This window comes from Schistocerca serialis, chromosome 4 (assembly GCF_023864345.2).
Source record: "Schistocerca serialis cubense isolate TAMUIC-IGC-003099 chromosome 4, iqSchSeri2.2, whole genome shotgun sequence".
Classification (NCBI taxonomy): domain Eukaryota; kingdom Metazoa; phylum Arthropoda; class Insecta; order Orthoptera; family Acrididae; genus Schistocerca; species Schistocerca serialis.
Window position 1 is genome coordinate 362,065,392 of NC_064641.1, and position 22,845 is coordinate 362,088,236.

The 22,845-nt window shown below is 41.2% G+C and overlaps 1 protein-coding gene across 1 annotated transcript in view; it reads right to left on the reverse strand.

Moving 5' to 3' along the window:
* LOC126474162 (allantoinase) overlaps positions 1-22,845 on the reverse strand; it is a 252,153-nt gene that overhangs the window by 156,874 nt on the left and 72,434 nt on the right. The window contains exon 3 of the mRNA XM_050101619.1: positions 12,510-12,661. Coding sequence (XP_049957576.1) covers positions 12,510-12,661 — 152 coding nt within the window. The remainder of the gene's footprint in view (positions 1-12,509; positions 12,662-22,845) is intronic.

The following is a 22,845-nucleotide window of genomic DNA, read 5'->3' on the forward strand; positions in this document are numbered from 1 at the left end:
TTTCGAATAGCATAAAAATGTAGGATGAGCACGAGCTGAAAAGTAAGGCCTACGAATTTCTAATGTGAAAACTTTTTCTTTATTTTTATTTTTATTTTTATTTTTTTTAATTTTTTATTTATTTATTTTTTTTGGGGGGGGGGGGGGAGGGGGGGATATTATCAGTCTTCGTACTGGTTTGATGCAGTGAGGCACGAATTTCTCTCCTGTGACATCCTTGTCGTCTCAGAGTAACACCTGCAACCTGCGACCTTATTTGCTGGATATATCCCAACCTCTGTCTTCTTCTACAGTTTTTAACCCCTGAAACTCCCTCTAGTACGACAGAAGTTATTCACTGATGTCTTAATACATGTGCTATCATCTTGTCCCTTCTTATTGTCAGTATTTTCCATATATTCCTTTCCTCGCCAGTTCTCCTAATAACCTCATCATTCCTTACCTTATCAGCCCACCTAATTTTCAACATTCTTTTGTAGCACCATATTTCAAATGCTTCTATTCTCTTCTGATCCGGTTTCCTCACAACCAATGTCTCACTGCCGTAGAATGCTGTGCTCCAAACGTACAGTCTCAGAAATTTCTTCCTCAAATTAAGACGTAATTTCATACTAGTAGACTTCTCTTGTCTAGGAGTGCCCTTTTTGCAAGTGCAAGTCCTGCTTGCTCCATCTGTCACGGGTAGCAGAATTCCTTAACTTCGTCTACACTGTACTCAACAAACCCGATGAAAAGTTTGTCGCTGCTCTCATTGCTACTTCTCATTATTTTAATCTTTCTCCGATTTACACTCAGTCCTTATTTTTTACTCGTTAGACTGTTCATTCCATTCAACAGACCTTGTAATTCTTATTCACTTTCTCTGAGGATAGCAATGTAATCACGAATCTTAACTTTGATATCCTTTAGCCCTGAATTTTAATCTCACTTTCTTTTAACCTCTTCATTGCTTCTTCGACTTAAAGATTGAACAACAGGGGTGAAAGACTACATACCTGTCTTGTACTCTATACAGTCCTCGCCCTTCTTTCTTTTCAAGTCTTATTGCTACCTCTTGGTTCTTGTATGTGTTAATATTACCCGTCTTTCCCTTTAGCTTGTCTCTGTTTTTGTTGGGACTTTTAGCATCTTCTACCACTTAACGTTGTCGAACACTTTTTCCAGATTGATGGATCATATGAACGTGTTTTGATTTTCCTTCAGCCCTGCTTCCATTATCAACCCCGAACGCCATTACCAACGCCAGAACTGCCACTCTGGTGCCCTTACTTTCTCTAAAGCCAAACTGATCATCGTCCAACATATCTCCAATATTGTTTCCCACTCATCTGTATATTATTCTTGTCAGAAACTTAGATTAATAAACTGTTAAGCTGATTGTGCTATAATTCTCTCACGTGTCGGCTCTTACAATCTTGGGAATTGTGTGGAAGATGCAATTTTGTCATATGATGACATATTGGAGACCGTGGCTGTTTTTGAAGACAAATGTTGATCGTGTTAGGACAGCAACCAGCCACAAATTTACTTTGAGTTCCTTTATACAAAGGAAACCGTTACCGGTTTCGAATCGTTGCGATTCATCATCAGACGGTTTACACGCTTTCTTTCTACATTTGGTGTGTTTTTTACAGATTAATTGTCCTAAAATATAAATAAAACACAATTACAAACACGCCACACACAGATGGTTGCGTTGCAGATTTTCGTTGCATGTGACTTACGTGAAACGTCGGTTTCGAGTGATTGTTTCTATAACGTTCATCCAATCGATGTAAATGCATTCCCACTGCATTCCCACTGCATCCTCGTTGCAACAACGAGGATGCAGTGGGAATGCATTTACATCGATTGGATGAACGTTATAGAAACAATCACTCGAAACCGACGTTTCACGTAAGTCACATGCAACGAAAATCTGCAACGCAACCATCTGTGTGTGGCGTGTTTGTAATTGTGTTTTATTTATATTTTAGGACAATTAATATGTAAAAAACACACCAAATGTAGAAAGAAAGCGTGTAAACCGTCTGATGATGAATCGCAACGATTCGAAACCGGTAACGGTTTCCTTTGTATAAAGGAACTCAAAGTAAATTTGTGGCTGGTTGCTGTCCCAACACGATCAACATGTGTGGAAGATATTTTTCCGAAAGACTGATGGTATATCTCCAGTCTCATACATTCTACACACCAACGTGAATAATAGTTTTGTTGCCACTTCCTCCAATGATTTCAGGAATTCCGATGGAATGTTATCTATCTCTTCTACCTTATTTGATTTAAAGTCTTCCAAAGCTATATTAAATTCTGATTCTAATACTGGATCCCCTATATCATCCCTATCGACTCCTGTTTCTTTTTCTATCATGTCATTGGACAAGTCTTCCCTTTCATGGAGGCTTTCAATGTATTCTTTCCACCTATTCGCTGTCTCCTCTGCATTCAATAAAGGAATTCTCATTTCACGTTGCATTCTTCATGTTACCGCCCTTGCTTTTAATTTTGCGGAAGGCTGTTTTGACTTTTCAGTATGCTGAGTCAGTCCTTCCAACAATAATTATCTCGATTTCTTCACATTTTCCATTCAGTCATTTCGCCTTAGATTCCCTGTGCTTCCCATTTATTTTATTCCTATGAGACTTCTATTTCTGTGTTCTGAATTTCCGTGAACTTTTTTGTACTTCCCTCTTTCGTCGATCAACTGAAGTATTTCTTCTGGTACCCGTGGTTCCTTCGCAGTTACTTTCTTTCTACCTAAGTTTTTCTCTCCAACTTCTGTGATTGCCCTGTTTAGAAATGTCCATTTCTCTTCAACTGAAACGCCTATTGAGCTATTCACGAGCGCAGTAAAAGATTTTTAAATAAAATAAATGTTATTAATATTCCACTCGTTGTTCTTCATGTCTACATATTTGCAGCGCCCTGTAGCTAGAAGGCTGCGAACTGTAGCGTGTGACATGGCGGTGTCTAACGTAACTATGTTGTTGCGTGAGAAACAGCGTGTGTAATCGAGTTTAGAATTCGAAGAGTTTGTCCACTCATTGAGCAACCATCTCCTTCATCATGACAATGAGCGCTGTGTCATCAGTAACAATCTGACAACTTGGGTTCACTGCCATCCCTCATCTTCCATACAGTCCCGACTTGGTTTCATCCGATTTTCTAGAAGTTTCCAGGAGTTTCCAAAAATTTCCAAAAGTTAAAGAACACCTTCGAAGACTTCACTTTGGAAGTGATGACACTATGCAAGGAGAGGTAAGGTTGTGACTTAGTCGAAAAGTCATAAATTTTACAGTGACGGTATCCACGAATTGGCCTCTCGCTGGGAGAAATGTGTTCATCCCCGGGGTGATTATGTTGTGAAAGAAATACGTAGACATGAAGGATAAAGGTATAGAATGTTAATAAAATTTGTTTTATTTAAAAAGTCAAGAATTTTCACATAAAAAGTTCGGAGGTATTATTTTTCAGCACGCTTTCGTAATAATTAATTGAACGTTAGCTTATAATTATCACATGACATGTTCTGTGGCTGTTTAGCCATTTCAGCCTCATATCTATAGTTAATGCAGCATGTCATCTGCAATACAGGCAAAGTCTATATCGAAAATTTTAGGCCTAGATTGTAATCTCAAAAAAATTATCTGTTGAAGTGAGAAGGTATTGTAGTGCACCATTTTCTTTTTATGGTAGATGGGAATTAGTTGTCTGCGAATTACTACTACTACTTACTGATGTTTTTATGTGAGTAGGGCGATGATTCTGCTGTATGAGGTGGTTTGCAAGTCCAGTGTATGTGTTTTCACGTTTCAGTCCTTTAGGTGCTCAGAGTATCTCATTTTTTATGTTTTTCTTTCACAGAAATGGTGAATGGCGGTCATTGAAGCTTAATTGTCGTATAGTACATCTGTTTTGATGAATTCATATCTGCCCTAGATATATTCGGGATTGTGTGGACGATATTTTTCCGAAAATCTGGTGATACCTCTCCAGATTCACAGATTTTATAAACCAACTTGAATAGTCGTTTAGTTTCCACTTCCCCTAATGATCTTGGGAAAGTCTGATGAAATGTTATACATCCCTTCTGGCTTACTTGATCGCAAGTCTTCCAAATCTCTCGGAATCACCGACTCTAATACTAGATTACCTATGTCTTCCGTATCGATTTCCATTCCTTCTTCCACTTCGTCATCAGGCACTTCTTCCGGCTTTCCATCTGTCTGCTTTCTCCTTTGTGTTTAACAGTGAAATCACCATCCACGCTTATGTTGACGCCTTTGGTTTTAATTTTACCGAAGTTTATTTTTACTTTTCTATGTGTATAAATCAGTGCTTCCAATGACCATTTATTTTCTATTTCTTAACATACGTGCTGCAGCCATTTCGGCATGAATGCCATGCATTTGCTATTTATTTCATTCCTAACGTATTGATGCTGCTGTGTTTCTATTTTTCCCTGAAAATTTTTGTACTTTCTTCTTTCGCCGATGAATTGAAGAATTTCTTCAGTGACGCAAGATTTCTTGGCAGTTACCCACATTGTGCCTATGTTTTTCTGTCCAACTTCAATGACTGCCCTTTTTAGCGGTGTCAGTTCCTCTTGAGCTGCAGTGCCTGCTCTGATATTCACTATCGCAGTATCTACAGCATAAGATAACTTCAGACGCACACCACACCATTATTCCTCAGTATCTCAGAATTCCACCTTTTTAACACTGATTCTTCTGGACGATTCACTTCAATGTTCTTCTCACCGTTACTGAAGTGTGATCTGAATCTGTATATGCTCCTCTGTATGGCTTACAATTAAAAATGGTTCAAATGGCTCTGAGCACTATGGGACTTAACATCCGAGGTCATCAGTCCCCTAGAACTTAGAACTACTTAAACCTAACTAACCTAAGGACATCACACACACCCATGCCCGAGGCAGGATTCGAACCTGCGACCGTAGCGGTCGCGCGGTTCCAGACTGAAGCGCCTAGAACCGCTCGGCCACACCGACCGGCGCTCACAGTTAAAAATCTTGTTTTCTAAACTTTCTTACCATAATATAGTGCAACTGGATTTTTCCCGTACCTCCACCCTTTTCGAAGCATACCTCCTTCTCTTGCGATTTTTGAACAATGTACTCGCTAATGCTAGCTCAAATTCCCTTACCAAATATCTTATGTGTCGTTAATACAGTGGCTTCCATTGCTCTCTTTATCCTCATGCCGTTGATCAATGCTGGTTCTTCCGTCTGTTAGAGGCAGTTTCCCACCAAATGGTCAAGAAGGTGTCCGAAATCTCGGTCCGCTCCTGTCGGTAGAGCGAGTGCAGCTCCTCAAACGAAGTCTTTCGCCGACAACGGTGATGAGTTTTGTCGAAAATGTAAGCAATGTCTGGGATTGAACACAGTCCTAAGGACGATTACTAACCGAAGATGCTACTTATGGACCACCGTAGCATTATAAAATGGAATATTCACGTAGGGTCAGTTGGTGGTAAAGCAGATGGCAGACTTCGATTCATTGGAAGGGTGCTGGAAAAATGCAGCGAATCTTACAAAACACTCTTGCGACCCATTGTAGACTGTTGCTCAAATGTTTGATACTCATTCTAAGTAGAACAGGGTGTGTTGAACGTATACAAACGAGGAAAGCACGTATGGTCACCCACCTGTTTGTCTGACCCGCAGGAGAGTCTCGAGGAGTTACTGACAATGGCTCTGGGCACTATGGGACTTAAAATCTATGGTCATCAGTCCCGTAGAACATAGAACTACTTAAACCTAACTAACCTAAGGACATCACACAACACCCAGTCATCACGAGGCAGAGAAAATCCCTGACCCCGCCGGGAATCGAACCCGGGAACCCGGACGTGGGAAGCGAGAACGCTAGGAGTTACTGACAAACCTGATTTAGAAGATGCTTGAAGATACTAGACTGCTAGACTAATTACCCCCAGCACAGAATCGTTTAAGGGGAATTGGAACGGCCTGTATTGATAATCAAAAATTGCAGTAGCAATGGTAATGAAACTTTTACAGGACTTTACGTGTTATGTTTTTGATGTACTGAGCTAAAATCATTGCGTTTCAGCACTGGTTTATGGAAATACAATTTTTTGATTAAACGGTTAAAATTTTGTAGAATGTTTTGTAGTTTTTCCGAAATAATTTTAATTATACTTTACATCATGTTTGTACATCAGTTCAGTAGACTCAATGTGTCTATGTTTTGCCTCCCTTAAAATTTGAATACTCCACTTGGTTCCTGACATTTAGGCAATAACGAAACCGAAAATGTAAATTTTTAGAAATCGCTTATAAAGTTTGAAATGACTAAAACTTACTTAGTACGTGTTTTATTTGTTACTTTTACTCACCCAGGAGCCCCCTCCACCATACTGTGTATAATCGTTTCGATGATTTTCCATGTATCTCATTTTATATCCCTTCTGAACTCCTTGCTGGCCATATCTGCTGCACAGTGGTGCGTTATCGATGCGAACCTTGTCCATTCGTTGAAGTTCTCTGATGCAGTTTACTCCAGGAAATTTCACCCTACCAATGTTGCCATTATTAAAGGCAGTAAATCATCACAGACCACGCCCCCATTTTAGTGCCTTCTTCTAAACAAAAGCATGTTTTGGTGTGCGATTCCATATGACACTGGTGAAGGGCTTATTTGGATTCTGTGTCTGCCCATGCAGATACTTTTTCAGTATGTCAGGATGTGCCAGGTGTCTGTACAGGTGCTTTATGACTTTCTACACAACTGCTGGGATGCAATGTTTCTGCTTGTATGAAGCGTCTGATATTGGAAGTTGCGTGACTTGGACAATGAATCTGGTCTGAGAGAACAGAGTTGATATATTGGTCGGTCAATTGTTGACAGTTTGTGGAAGGAAGTAGCACGTATTGCTTGCCGCATTCTGAACAAATCATCAGTGTTAGTCCTAATGGCCGTCCCGTATTACTGTTGTAATTCATCAATAATTTTATCTACCAGCCCATCCCTTATGGTTTTACCATCAGAGTGTTTCTTGTTCCTCAAACTAGTTTCAACTTCTTAACCTGACATCCATCCTCTTCTGGACATGCCCCACAAATTCCAGTTTTTTGATACCTTATCAGTATAACGCCTGACTGCTATTACACTGTTGTATGCTTCTAAGCCCCAATCGCCTAAGAACTTAGAATAATAAAGTCGTTTCATTAATGAATCGACTGAAAATTTCAGAAGCTGCATAGATATCCGTTGCACTACTTACTCATAGTTCCTATCCCAGACATGTTCTGCTTTGTCCACTGATTTACATTCATAACAATGTTCTGTCGGAATCTGAAAGTCAATTAACCTTTCAGATACCAACACTTGTCACCGTAGCAACAGGATTCTTAGAATTTATACATATACTAAACTGGTCTTCAGTATGAAAAGCTACTTTAATGAAAATAGAAACAATATAATTTCGCCCTTGTAATGCTGTAATCCGTAGCCTCCTATATGAAAAGTTATCGATGTTTCTTGATGTTGGGCAATGCATGAAAAATTTGTAACATGTAGTTCAGGCAAAGATGACATTTAAAAAAAAAAGTTAGCTAGATGCGAGCAGGTCTCGCCCTCTGAGGGCTCTGCACAAACTTAATTACGTATATAGACAGTTCATCTATACCAGGAATCGGGAATCTCGACGATTTTTGCCTGTTATCGACGTTGATACTGGCAAGGTGTCTGTACCGACAATTCCAAAACTTTCGAGAGTGTTTTAATTTTAAGTTTGAAGTCGGATAACAAATGACAAAATAAATATTTTTTCGTATAGATACAAATTAATAATTTTCAATTTTTTTCCTTTACTTTTACTGTGAATCATTGCTTTCTGCCAAATTTCTTGATTCGAGGTCGACGCGAATTACGTACAGTTTTTAATGAGTGAGTTTGAGAGTATGACATATGTGACATAAATGGCCGTATCTTCTGACTTTATTGACTTAGAAGCTAAACATTTTTTACATCACCAAGGGCTCGTATACCTTAGTATGTGACATAAATTTCAACGTGATACCTCTACCTGATTCTGAGAAAAAGCGTCGTAAAAGACGGACAGACAGACAGTCGGGTAACAAATGACGAAAGAAATATTTTTTTCGTGGGATTTAATTACAAATTAACACTTTTCCGGTTTTTCCCTTTTTTATTGTTACTTCTAGCTTCACGCTGAATTTCATGATTAATAGGTCAACGTGATGTAGCTATAGGTTTTAATGAGTGTGTTCGAAAGTATCAAGACATGTAACATAAACAGCTGTATCCTTTGACTGTATTGACTTAGAAGCGTACATATATCGCACCATCAAGGGACAATAGACCTTAGTATGTGACGTAAATTTCAACTTGATACGTCTAAAAGTTCTTGAGGAAGTGGAGTCTTTAAACGACGGACGGATAAACAGACAGTCGTATCACAAATGACAAAAAAGATTTTGCTTGTGACAGAATTACTAATTAACAATTTTTGGATTTTTTCCTTTACTTGTGCTGTGAAACCTTGCTCTTTGCCAAATTTATTGATTCTAGGCCAAATGCAAATATGCTATGGGTTTTGACAAGTGAGTTTTCAATGGCTGTATCGTTTGATTGCAGTGACTTAGAAGCTTCTGTTCATTACAACGTGAAGAGACGTTATACTTAGAAAGAGGGCTTTTAAGAGCCGAACAACGTTGTGATCCTACAGGGGTTCTGTTTTTACAGACTGAGGTATGGAATCCTACTTTCCATGCGACTTCATGTGATTTATACACCATTTTATTAAGAAAATTGCCATTTTTATAATGAAATGACAATAAAAAAACGACAAAAAGTTTTCCTTCTAAATCCTCTTCAACAGTTATTCATCTAAATCAACATGGCTACTCGGCAAATCACACTTTAGTACCTGGCATAGTGTTCATCGGACCACCTTCACATTAATTCTCTATTATCCAACTATCGAACAGCGCGCGGAAAAAACAAACACGTATATTTTTCAGTGCGAGCTCTGATTTCCTTGTATGTTGGCATCAAAAAGATATTTTCGCTTCCGGAGGCCAAAGTTGGTGACTGAAATTTCGTGAGAGAATCCCGCCACAACGGAAAACGCCTTTCTTTTAATGATTTCTACCCCAAATTCTATATTATGTCCATGACATTCAATTCCCTATTTCTCGATAATACAAAATATGCTACCTTCCTTTGAACTTTCTCGATGTGCTCCGTTAATTCTATCTTGTAAGGATCCCACAATCGTGCAGCTGTACTCCAAAAGAGGACGGACGGGGGTAGCGTAGTCAGTCTCTTTAGTACATCTACATCCACGCAGATACTTCGCAAGCCACCGTACGATGCGTGGCAGAGGATACCCTGTACCACCACCTGTCACTTCCTTTCCTCTTCTACTCGCAAACAGAGCGAGGGAAAAACGACTGTCCATATGCCTCCGCATGAGCCCTAATTTCTTGTATTTACCTTCCTGGCCCTTATGCGTAATGTATGTTGGCGGCAGTGGATCGTTCGGCAGTGAGCATCAAGAGCCTCGAAAAGAACGTCGCTTTCACTCCAGGGATTCCCGTTTGAGTTGCCGAAGCATCTCCGTGATACTGACGCGTTACTCGAACCTGCCAGTAACAAATCTAGCAGCCCGCTTCTGAATTGTTTCGATATCTTCCTTTAATCCGATCTGGTACGGATCCCAAACACTCAAGCAGTACTTTAGAATAGGTCGCAACGGCGTCCTGTATGCTGTCCCCTTTACAGATGAACTACACTTTCCTAAAATTTTCCCAATAAACCGAAGTCGGCCATTCGCCTTCCCTACCACAGTCCTCAAATGCTCGTTCCATTTCATATCTCTTTGCAACGTTACGTCCAGATATTTAAACGACGCTACTTACACTGCGTCCGAACATTACGGGTTTGTTTTTCCTACTCATCAGCTTTAGCTTACATTTTTCTACTCTACTCGGACGCTGCTAAGCTGCTATACATCACACCAACAAGATATTTTATTTAAGTCACCTTGTATCCTCCTACAGTCACTCAACTTCGACACCTGACAGAAATCCGCAGCATCACCTGCAAACAACCTAAGATGGCTGCTCAGACTGGACGACTCCAGTCGGTGTATGTCTTGTTTGATCCACTGAAGACATGCAGCCTTATGTCCAGCTGTGAGCAGTGGCCTGTTGCGAGGAACACAACCCCAAAAAACCATTGGTTCCTCTTCCCTTCGTAATGTTCGCACGGATTCTGGTTGAGGTGGGGCTACGTTTAGTGGCAGCAGCGGTTTCTGTCGCGCTTGAGGCCGATTGTGTGTCCTACATCGTTTACATGTATAAGGAACAGCAGAGGACGTATAACATCATCTTGGAGAACACCAGAAATCAATTCTGTTTTAGTCGACGACTTTCCGTCAGTTATTACGGACTGTAACTTCTCTGACAGGAAATCACGAATCCGGTCGTATGACAGACGATATGCCATAAGCACGCCATTTGATTACAAACCACTTCTGAGGTAAGGTGTCAAAAGCCTTCTGCAAAATCTAGAAATACGTAATCAATTAGAAATTCCTTGTCGATAGCACTCAACAAGTAGTCTAAGTAAGGAGCTAGTTATGTTTGACAAGAACGATGTCTTCTAAACCCATACTGACTATGTGTCAATATACTGCTCTATTCGAGGTAACGCATAATGTTCGAATGCAACATACGTTCCTGAATCCTGCTGCATATCGACGTCAATGATATGGGCCTGTAGCTTACTGGATTACTCCTATTGCCTTTCTTGAATATTGGTGTAACCCATGCAACTTTCCCGTCTTTGGATACAGATCTTTCGTCGAGTGAGAGGTTGTACGAGGGTTATTCGGAAAGTAAGGAACGATCGGTCGTGAAATCGAAACCACAGCGAAAATCAAAGCTGTTTTATTTTCACATTTAGCTACACCTTCCAAATACATCTCTACATAGTCGCCTCTCCGACTTAGACACTTGTCGGAGCGTTATACCAAATTTCCAACACCATCGTCATAGAAGGCAGCCGCCTGTGTTTTCCGATAATTCTCTATCCGGGTGTATAGCGCGTATCCTTCACCCAAGTGTTCGTATCGAGCGTTTCATGTGAACAGAGATGATAGGACGAGCCAATTAGGGCTGTGTTGTGGGTATCGAACACTTCCCATCGAAAAGGCTGCGGGAGCGTCTTCACTGCCCCTGCAGAGTGCGACTGAGAATTAGCATGAAGAAGGAAGTGCGTGACAGTTGTGTTAGGTGGGCTGCATTCATTAAGGCAAAGCCTCTCAGCTGGCCCTCCTACTTGGCGGGAGACATTGTTGTTCTAGGCACCATTACTCGCCCACAGTGCGCTCACAACTGAAAAGAGCGTCTTGATGCGGTCGACAGGCATACTAGAGACACTGCCCAAAAGGTCTGTGAAAAGCCTTATCGAATTTTCACAGTCGTTTCGATTTTGCGACCGATCGTTCCTCAGTTTGCGAATAGCCCTCGTACATGTGTGTGTGTGTAATCTTATGGGACTTAACTGCTAAGGTCATCAGTCCCTAAGCTTACACACTACTTAACCTAAATTATCCTAAGGACAAACACACACACCCATGCCCAAGGAAGGACTCGAACCTCCGCTGGGACCAGCCACACAGTCCATGACTGCAGTGCCTTAGACCTCGTACATGATTGTTAAGTTTGGAGATATTGAATCAGCATACTCTGAAAGGAACCTAACTGGTATACAATCTGGACCTGAAGAGTTACTTTTGTTAAATGATTTCAGTTGTTTGCTCGTGTTGGCAGCTGTTCTTAATTGAAACTCTGGAATATTTACTTAGTCTTCTTTGGAGAAGGAATTTTGGAATGTTGTGTTTTATAACTCTGTGTTAGCAGCACTGTCATCGATAGTATTTCCATTGCTATCACGCAGAGAAGGCATTGTGTTTTGCCACTAGCAAATTTTACATACAACCAGTATCCCTTTGTATTTTCTGCCCGGTTTAGAGACAAAGTTTCGTTGTGAAAGCATCTTGCATTGAAATCCGCGTTAAATTTCGAGCTTCTGTAAATGATCGCTAATCTTAGAGGGTTTTGCGTTCGTTTAAGTCTGGAACTTTCTTTCGTTGTTACTACAACAGTGTTCTCACCTGTTTTATGTACCATGCGGTATCAGCTCCATCGTTTGTTAATTTATTTCGTATAAATCTCTCAACTGCTGTCGATACTATTTCCTTGAATTCAAGCCACATCTGGTCTACCCTCACACTTTTAATTTGGAAGGAGTGTAGATTGTCCCCCAGGAAAGCGTCATCCCACGTTCTATATTAAAACAGAATGGCATGAAGTCCATATGAGTGGTAGAACGATAAGCACACGATAAGTACGCTGTGCCATGCAGTTCGCAGTGGTTTGCTGAGTGTCCTGTAGGGGCAGCACAGAGAAGCGGCCGCAGCGCCAGCGCACTCACAGCGGCATCTCGACGAGAGTGGTGACGCCGCCGGCGGCGGCAGCGCGCGTGCCCGTCCAGAAGCCCTCCCAGTCGACGCGGCCCGGCTCGTTGAGGTGCACGTGCGAGTCCACCAGGCCCGGCATCAGCACCAGGTCGCCCACGTCCACGATCTGCAACACATGCCAGCGCACTCTTCACGCGCTCTTCCGTACTCCGATCTCCTTTGAAACCGCCACGCAATCGTTTTAGAGGACAAGAACTAGGCGGAAAGTCCCCGATTGTCAGTACAACACTTCTTCCCTACATAAAAATGCAGTTATTTTCGGTGTCGTCTGCTTCTAGGCCAATATACTTCGTCTGCCTTTTTTCCAGTTAGCTGGTTCGACGCTTGAAATACACTACGAGCGGTTTGCCAAATACTCTTCTACTGGGAACTAAACCTCAATATCTACATATATAGCTACATGATTACGCTGCACTTCAAAATTAAGCACTGACAGAGGGTTTGTCGAAACTCCTTCAACCTAATTCTCTATCGCCCCACTCTCAAACGGCGAGTGGGAAAAACGAACACTTATATCTTTCCGTGCGAGCTCTAATTTCTCTCATTTTATCGTGATGGTTACTTCCCCCTATGTACGTGGGCGCCAACATAATAGTTTCGCAAAGGGAGGAGAAAGCTGGTGACTGAAATTTAACGTGAAGATCCTCCCGCAGCGAGAAATATCTTTGCTTTAACGACTGGCAGTCCAATCCCCGTACCATGTCAATACCACTCTGTCCTCTATTTCGTTATAATAGAAAACGAGCTGTCCTTCTCTGAATTTTTTCGACATCCTCCGTCAATTCCATCTGATACTGATCCCCCACCGCACAACAGTAGTCCAGGAGAGGGCAGACAAGCGTCGTGTAAGCATTCTCTTTGGTAGATCAGTTGCACTTCCTTAGTATTCTGCCAATAATTCGCAGTCTCTGGTTCGCTTTCTCCTCAACGTACCAAAATAAGTTATTCGTAATTGTATTCCTAAGTATTTAGTTGAATTTACAGTCTTTAGAATTCCGTGATTTATCGTGTAACCGAAATTTAGCGGATTTCTTTTAGTACTCATGTGGATGATTCCAGACTTTTCATTATTTAGAGTCATTGCCACTTTGCCACCATACAGATATCTTGCATAAATCATTTTGCAATTGGTTTTGATTATCTGATAACTTTACAAGACGGTAAATGACAGTATCAGCTGCAAACAATCTAAGAGGGCTGCTCATATTCAGCCCTAGGTCGTTCATGTAGATCAGGAACAGGAGGGGCCCTATAACACTTCCTTGGGGAACGCCAGATATTACTTCTTTTATACTCGATGACTTTCCATCAGTTACTACAAACTGTGACCTTTATTACAGGAACTCAAGAACGAGACGACACTCTATAGGACTCAATTTGATTGGAAATCGCTTGTGAAGAAACGTGTCAAAAGTCTTCTGAAAATCTAGAAATTTGGACTCAGTTTGAAATCCGATGTCGATAGCACTCATTACTTCGTGAGAATGAAGAGCTAATTGTCTTTTACAATAACCGGGGTCTCCATACTGCGGCTCCTGGACCAACACCAGCCCGCGAACCGCATCAACTTGGCCCGCGGTAACGGGTCAGGCGTGCATGGTATCCGGCCCGCCGTAATTTTTTTAATTACACTCGTGTCTTGCATATCGAGCACTTTCCATAACGTGTGATTCACACAAGTAGAAGAAAACCTGAGAGGCAGAATGGCTTAACGAAAGATGTTTCGTGTAAAGAACCTGCTTGGCGTTTTTTCAGTCTTAAATAACCATTTTCGTTCTCTTTGGCCACTGTAAATGAACACTAAGTTACGCGTTCTGCTATAAAACACCGATCGGTAGTAAGCTGTATTCAGTCAGCTGATGTAACAAACTTACTGCCAGCCCCGGATCTACGATATTTCCGAATCGGGGCAGAACCTTGATAGTGGCGCCGCTCTCCCTCCTCGAGCGCTTGAGATAGGACGTCAAATACTTTAAAAAATCGATTTTTCATAAATATATTCATTTTGTGGCGCACATCTTTCTAAAGAGTTTGATATATACAACTTATATGTCAGAGGAAATGTAAAGCATGTTATTTGGTCTTAAGTGTGTCAAAGTGCAGCGCCACGCGTCTTCACACAGCATTCTTCTATCGCACGTCAATGTATTTCGCTTTGTGGTACTCAAACGTGTGTGCTTTGCAACAGAAGCAATCAGACCTACATTCAGCACAATGGGAATTAAAATGTCCCATGGTGCCTCTACTGCTTCCAGTCGGCCGGTATGACATCCTGCCCCCCTACATAAAGCCTACAGTTAACACTGGGTCGGCTCATTTGTGACCGGGAGAATGAGAACTCTTTATAAAATTTACATTCTTTATTGCCTATTAGCTAGTAACGCTCACTTTTATGTGAAATAAGATTAAATAAAGGAAACAAAACCAGTAGAGACAAGAACAAGCGAGATAGTACACATTTCTTCAGTCCGTAGGTCCCAGCATTTTTTTTTTTCTCTCTGATCTTGCTACAGCTTTACACGGCGTGCTTTCCTTTCTGCGAAAGAATGTATTATCTCATCAAACCTTTTGCTCTATGGAAAATCAAAGTGTCGTTGTGTGATACTGAAAAAGCTGTTAACACGAATAGTATCTAAGAGTGGTGTGGTCTGTCCATCTAATTACGTCTATTTTGTCACTGACTGCTAGACAGAACGAAATAGGTCTTTCTAACATTGCAGCAATTTTAACACGTGCCAAATAAGCGAGACTGTTTTGACACAAATGGTCGTTTTTATGTACCTCGCTTACATAAATAACAAGACAGAATTTAATTCACGAAGTACCAATATGAAATGCCTGTTATTCCTGCTACAAGCAAAAAGGTTTATCTTAGGAAATTGTTTCATATTTCATTTTTATACTCCAGTTAACAAGCATGAGATAGAAAAGTAGTAGTACGAAATTTTTATGTAAATTTGGAATCTTCATATCCTTCCATATACCTTGTGAAATCTCCCCGTTTCTTCTTCTTCATAGTTCCAACAAACAACCTTGGTCGTGTCTAATTCAGTAACTGTTCAAGCCATTGTCAAAACTTGTACTCCGGTTAACTTCAGTAACCAAGCAAGAGTCACTGGTTCACTTACCCCGTGTTTATTCTCCGGTTAGGCGTTATTGCGTGTTCGTACAATGCATTTTCCGCGCTATTCCCAGAATTTTTAAATCGGGTGCTAACCGGCGATAGTACAACTGGTCTGTAGTAGTGTAGCAGTCTGACAAATTTTTTTTGTCAAGATTTCATTTTATTGGATACACCGAGAAAATAGTATCTAATATTTGTTACCTGTTACTCCCGTTAAACGTTTATTTCCGCCCTAGTAGTCTGAATCTAAGGATTTCGCTAATAATTATAACAACGCTGATCATTCGTACACCCAGTCAACCGCATAAACAAACAGCTATTGGTACACACCCGTCCGGGTTTACTCGGTTCAGCCTGTATAGCCCCCTCCCCCTTTGTTTTTTTTCCTTTACTGCATTTCGATTTCCCACCCCCACCCAGAGGGGGGAGGGGGGCTGGCAGCAGCGTAATAGGCGGCTCTAGAGCCTACAGTAAAGTTGAAAAACATAATGAGAATATAAATAAACAATAAAAACAGGTGATACAACGGTGACATGGTAAAAAACTTTAAAATGGTGGAAAGTTGTGGAATTTAAAGTATAAAAACACAGCGTTGACGATGCGGATGAAGACACACAGTAAGTAGACAGGCACAACTAAAAAAAAAAAAAAAAACCACGGCGATAGTCTGGTTTCTGTTCGCACGAGATAAAAAACAACTAGAACCCTTTTGTCTGCGTGAAAGTTTTTTTATTTATAGATGTGACGGGGATTCCCCTGGCAGCATTCAAAAATCAACTTATGATTCGTTCAGAAATAAACTTAGAATGTGTTCAACAAGTAACTGCGATGCGTTTCAAAATCATATGAACAGTCAGTAGACCAACGTGCACTGGATGCTAGATGCTTTGTGAAACAAGGTTTTTTTTCTTCAAGAATATGAATGTGGAGCCACCTGAAATTGCCGTCTGGTGCATATACCCTGGTTCCCTCCCCCCCCCCCCCCTCCCTCCTAGATCCGGGCCTGCTCTCTGCAACGATATTGCAAAATCTTTCTTCGCTGGCGCGTGGTACCGTTTACCTTGCAGTATTTGTTAATGAATTACAGTTCTGATTTGTTGTTGGTTCATTAATGATGCTCATAAGGTAGTAGCTATGCGAACTACCAATATTCTATGTCTCTTTTGAAGCGCAGGCATAAACAAATATCTTAAGAGATCTTTCTTCTAAATCAGGTTGCACTGACTATAAATAAACTACAATACTACATTGCAAATCTGTTTCAGTTCCTATTTGTCGAACGCATTGACCTATGCTACATGGATTCCTAGGGAAAAAAGTGTTTCGCTTTACGACTGTTAATTATGAGTAATATTTAGGAACAAATTATCCTCGTTAAGTGAAATAACAATGTAAAATTTACAATGCAAATAATACATACTAAATTCATACTATAATCAGTTGTCTTTATTTTATGACCAATTAAGATACTAAGTAACTGTCATATATAATATAACTGAACATTTTAACTGTAGTTAATTACATGAGATTTCCAATTTACATAATGAAATTAGCGATTGTAATGACGATTAGTGAGATTTATGTGGCTGTAACTTCTCACTTACAACTGTTTGCTGTTATGCATCAAGTTTACTATCGAAAATTATTAGCAGCGACTTGAAATGCTTATGAGCTAATTTGCAGCTGTATATAATTTTTGCATATTTTATTTAGGAGAATTTTTTTCATAGATAAAAAATGCCGAAAGGGGAAAAAGGCGCTGTTAAACTTATGCAGCTGATCAAACTGTGTGAGTGGAAGACTCCTATGAAATTCGAGTAATGATGAATTTAAATATTTGTCTTTATAAAAATCGCTGGATAGCAAAACAACAATTTCGAAGGCTTAGTAAAGAATTCGGTTCTGACTAAAGAATTGCGCTGGATTTATCTTGAAGCGAATTTTAATTTAATTAAATACTCGCTGTTAAACACACCCTATCTACACTAAAGAACTGTACTCACAAAGCAAAAAAGTCCCACTACATTTTCTTTTCAGAACACACATGTTATCGTTACCCACAAGATGGTACAGCACTACTGCACTAAACGTCTCTGCTCTTCGGAAGACGTCACAGTAGTGACAGTACAGTGCATTGTAAGTAGTCACGTTGACCGAACGTAATTATAACGACACATATTTCAGTCTAACTCAGGCACGTACAAGCATTAGTCCACAAATATCTGAGCCTGAGTTGGATTGGAATATGTGTCGTTATAATTACGTTCACTCTACATGACTACTTACAACGCACTGATGATAGCTGTACTGTCAGTTGAAATCTAGACGTGCAGTGCAGTAAAAGAGATAAATGATATTACGACCAATGCTGACCTTGTTTCTGTCCTTGTAAATTATTTATTCACTGCCGGTTTGGGTCATAAATCATCTTCACTGTACGCTATATACAAACGAAACAAAACAGATGACTTAGCTACACGTAACAACTGGGTTCAAAGTTTTCTGTTATCAATGTCATCGACACACCACCCACACTCATCATCCACTGACAGAGAACGTCAGGATGTCATTTATAACTACAAAATTACTTTTATTAAGCGAGATAGGTTCAGGACCAATCAGTAATTATCATATGAGTGCATTTAATAGCTACAAGGATTGTCTGATAAATTCCTTCGAGTATTCTTCTTATTTCTAGTTATTGCTGTTGGTGAGACATAATTATTGGATAGTCTTTGTGATACAATAAAAATTCGAAATCGTGCTCTGATGGTTATGCTATAATCATCAACATTATAAAGTTTAAAGAAACAACTTTGAGAGGTTTGGCGGATAAATGTACCAAGCATGGGTCGAAAAGGAAGAAAATTTCATAATTACACTGGGGTATCCCAGCTGCCCTTATCGCAAATGATACGTTAAGTGCATTTTCAGATAAACTCTGAATAAATAAGGAAATATGATTATTTATGATTTTCCGATTTTCTCTTGGCTCAGCATCTACAGAAACGAAAAAATTGAGTTTCTAACAGTATTTTCGGTTATGTGCTTGGGAAATTGCTAATTCTCTAATTTTAAAATAAAAAAAGCAACAAACTTGTATCAGGATGGATATTTGAATCTTACAGATCGATTAACCGAACAGTTTCATATTGTTACAGTAACTTCTCAAAACTTTTCAAGATTATTTATACATTGTGGTATTTTTAATAAAAATTTTGAAAGTACTGAAATCTCATTCTACGAGTAATTTTATTTCAGAAAAGACACGAAAACAGTGAGAGAGTAGAATTACTAACTGATTTCAGCTTTTGACCTAATATTTGTTCTTTATAATCTATTAAGGGACACAAAATTTCTTATTTTGTCCATGAATCAAATATTTTATATTGAAATTAGGGACAATTCAGTTGTAAGATAATTTAGCTCCTGTAAACAAATTTCACAATTGTGTCGTCGACTTTTTAAGTGTGACATCGCGATGACCACGGAGTTAGTATTTAGCAAAAGTCAGCTTTTCTGCTTTTTTATTTGCCCTCTTCCCGCTTCAGACAAAGTAACTGATTCAAAACTGATGTTTTTCGCAAGTAACAGAGATAGTTAAAGGCTCTGTAACGTTGAGCTTATTCACTGATGCTGTAAAACTGAATTATTTAAAACATCAAAAGCTGCGCTAAATTTTAGTTTTAAAGAAAGCAGAAAAGAATTCAGTACCATACCCATCAGAAAAATCTCCTGCGTACTCATTCTTTATATCGAGACTAACGTAATGAAAGAGAGAGTTCAAGGTGCCGACCATACGTCATAGCAGGAAAAACCAACTAGCGGGCCATTCAGTGCCGTCGTTTTATCAGAGAAACATCTTGCGGATCATTCATGTACACTCCTGGAAATGGAAAAAAGAACACATTGACACCGGTGTGTCAGACCCACCATACTTGCTCCGGACACTGCGAGAGGGCTGTACAAGCAATGATCACATGCACGGCACAGCGGACACACCAGGAACCGCGGTGTTGGCCGTCGAATGGCGCTAGCTGCGCAGCATTTGTGCACCGCCGCCCTCAGTGTCAGCCAGTTTGCCGTGGCATACGGAGCTCCATCGCAGTCTTTAACACTGGTAGCATGCCGCGACAGCGTGGACGTGAACCGTATGTGCAGTTGACGGACTTTGAGCGAGGGCGTATAGTGGGCATGCGGGAGGCCGGGTGGACGTACCGCCGAATTGCTCAACACGTGGGGCGTGAGGTCTCCACAGTACATCGATGTTGTCGCCAGTGGTCGGCGGAAGGTTCACGTGCCCGTCGACCTGGGACCGGACCGCAGCGACGCACGGATGCACGCCAAGACCGTAGGATCCTACGCAGTGCCGCAGGGGACCGCACCGCCACTTCCCAGCAAATTAGGGACACTGTTGCTCCTGGGGTATCGGCGAGGACCATTCGCAACCGTCTCCATGAAGCTGGGCTACGGTTCCGCACACCGTTAGGCCGTCTTCCGCTCACGCCCCAACATCGTGCAGCCCGCCTCCAGTGGTGTCGCGACAGGCGTGAATGGAGGGACGAATGGAGACGTGTCGTCTTCAGCGATGAGAGTCGCTTCTGCCTTGGTGCCAATGATGGTCGTATGCGTGTTTGGCGCCGTGCAGGTGAGCGCCACAATCAGGACAGCATACGACCAAGGCACACAGGGCCAACACCCGGCATCATGGTGTGGGGAGCGATCTCCTACACTGGCCGTACACCACTGGTGATCGTCGAGGGGACACTGAATAGTGCATGGTACATCCAAACCGTCATCGAACCCATCGTTCTACCATTCCTAGACCGGCAAGGGAACTTGCTGTTCCAACAGGACAATGCACGTCCGCATGTATCCCGTGCCACCCAACGTGCTCTAGAAGGTGTAAGTCAACTACCCTGGCCAGCAAGATCTCCGGATCTGTCCCCGATTGAGCATGTTTGGGACTGGATGAAGCGTCGTCTCACGCGGTCTGCACGTCCAGCACGAACGCTGGTCCAACTGAGGCGCCAGGTGGAAATGGCATGGCAAGCCGTTCCACAGGACTACATCCAGCATCTCTACGATCGTCTCCATGGGAGAATAGCAGCCTGCATTGCTGCGAAAGGTGGATATACACTGTACTAGTGCCGATATTGTGCATGCTCTGTTGCCTGTGTCTATGTGCCTGTGGTTCTGTCAGTGTGATCATGTGATGTATCTGACCCCAGGAATGTGTCAATAAAGTTTCCCCTTCCTGGGACAATGAATTCACGGTGTTCTTATTTCAATTTCCAGGAGTGTACATTTCGGAACTCGAAATCACACACTAACTTATCAACGGCATAGCTTTGCTATTCAAGCGCACTACATGGATCGACTTCTCCCCACTGTCATTGGCCTCTTGTAACCAACACCGTGTTGATGCGGCAGGAATGACGCCCCTGTCATAAGCAGTATGGTGGAGTCCTACCAGCCGGTTTGCCTTCATTAAATGAGAGTGTAGCCCGATGTCATCGGGCCTCGATTCACTGTCGATCACAAGAAGTGAACATTCGGATGAGCACCATGCAGCCAAGTCTGATAACGGATCTTCATATACAATAAGGTTCAGCTGGCGCGACAACTACTGCCAATTGACCATTTCCAAGAGCGAGAACTGGGTGCTGGAAAGCCAATATGTGGATGATAATTTTGAGAGGAATGTCCATCTTTAGCGATGACGCGCATTTGAAACTGGACAGTTACGTCAGCAAGTACAACTGTCGGATTTAGTATGACGTGAATCCTCAAATCATCCGTCAACAGCCGATGCATGCAAGACGATTTGCAGTTTGCTGCACATTTTGGGCGTATTAAGTGACTGGACCTTGCATTTTCCAGACTGCCATACGTAATACAGTGACGGTGAATAACGTACTTTATCAGAACACGATAAGTGAGTTCCTTTGACCTCAACTGGAGGTGTTTGACCTCGAAAATAGGAAGGTGACGTCACCTGTTACGCAGCGCGTTGTTTCAGGAGGAAATTCTGGGTTATGTCATAGCACGACTTGCAGACGAGAACTAGCCATCAAGGTCTTGTGATATGACCTATGAATACCTCCTGTGAGATTACGTGAAGTCACGCATTTACACAAACAAATACTGAACGATTTCCGAGCTAAAGCGTGAAACTGAGAGCGTTCATTAAGAAAATCGACTCAGAAATGCACAAAAAATGTTATTAAAATATTGTATAGAAAAGTAGGAGTTCATCAATAAAATTAGACGAACATTTGTTTTCCATACGTAACGACATTGCATATTGCTGAATTGTAATAAAGATATTTCTAATTTGAAAGTAACTAACGTATTTTTTCAGAAATTTAATAGTGCATTTTCATTGGGACGCTCTTTCAACATACGATGAGTCAGAAGAATGTTCAGCATTCTGACGCATAACTGTCATCGGCAAAGTTCTTTCCTCCGGGATGCTCAAGCCACTGGACTTAGCTACGTCGGCCTTGATGATTATTCAATAAGATGGATATTATATAACTATTCTCCTTATTCTTTTCTTCTCCCTGGGACACTGGTCCTGCCGAATGAATAGGAGAAGAGGCTCAGTGAAGTTTATTAGTGAAGGAGATAAGAGCATACCCAGAGTCTTACTTAAGCGGGAAGAGGAAGGGGTTGCGGGGCGAAGGGAGTCATGTTAGATTACCTTGCAATGACGAAATAGTTTTGAGGTACGCTTGCTACTAGTCAATATCTATTACAAGTTCCGGCTTTCTTCAAATTGATACTGTACTGATCCGTCTGACTGATAGGCGCGATTAGACGCGTACTGGTTTGACGCGGGGTGCAAGTCCTGACACAGGCGAGGAGATAGCGACTCGAGCTGTTAGTTTCATTGCTTTTGGCACTTAAGTTTCTGTTGCTCGTGAAATTTAAGTGCTTACTCTGGGAGCGTGGCGATTACAAATCCACTTGCGACATGTGTGTATCGCCACGGTGTACACTCAAAGGCAGAAAATTATTTTATGACTGTCACACAAGCGAAGTCCATACCAATAAAGATACAAAACAGACAATGGCACCACATGAAAGAGAAAAATGAGGCAGCAAATACATCTAAATATCCATTCTGTAGATGTAAAAGTACTTTAGCTATTGACCATGCA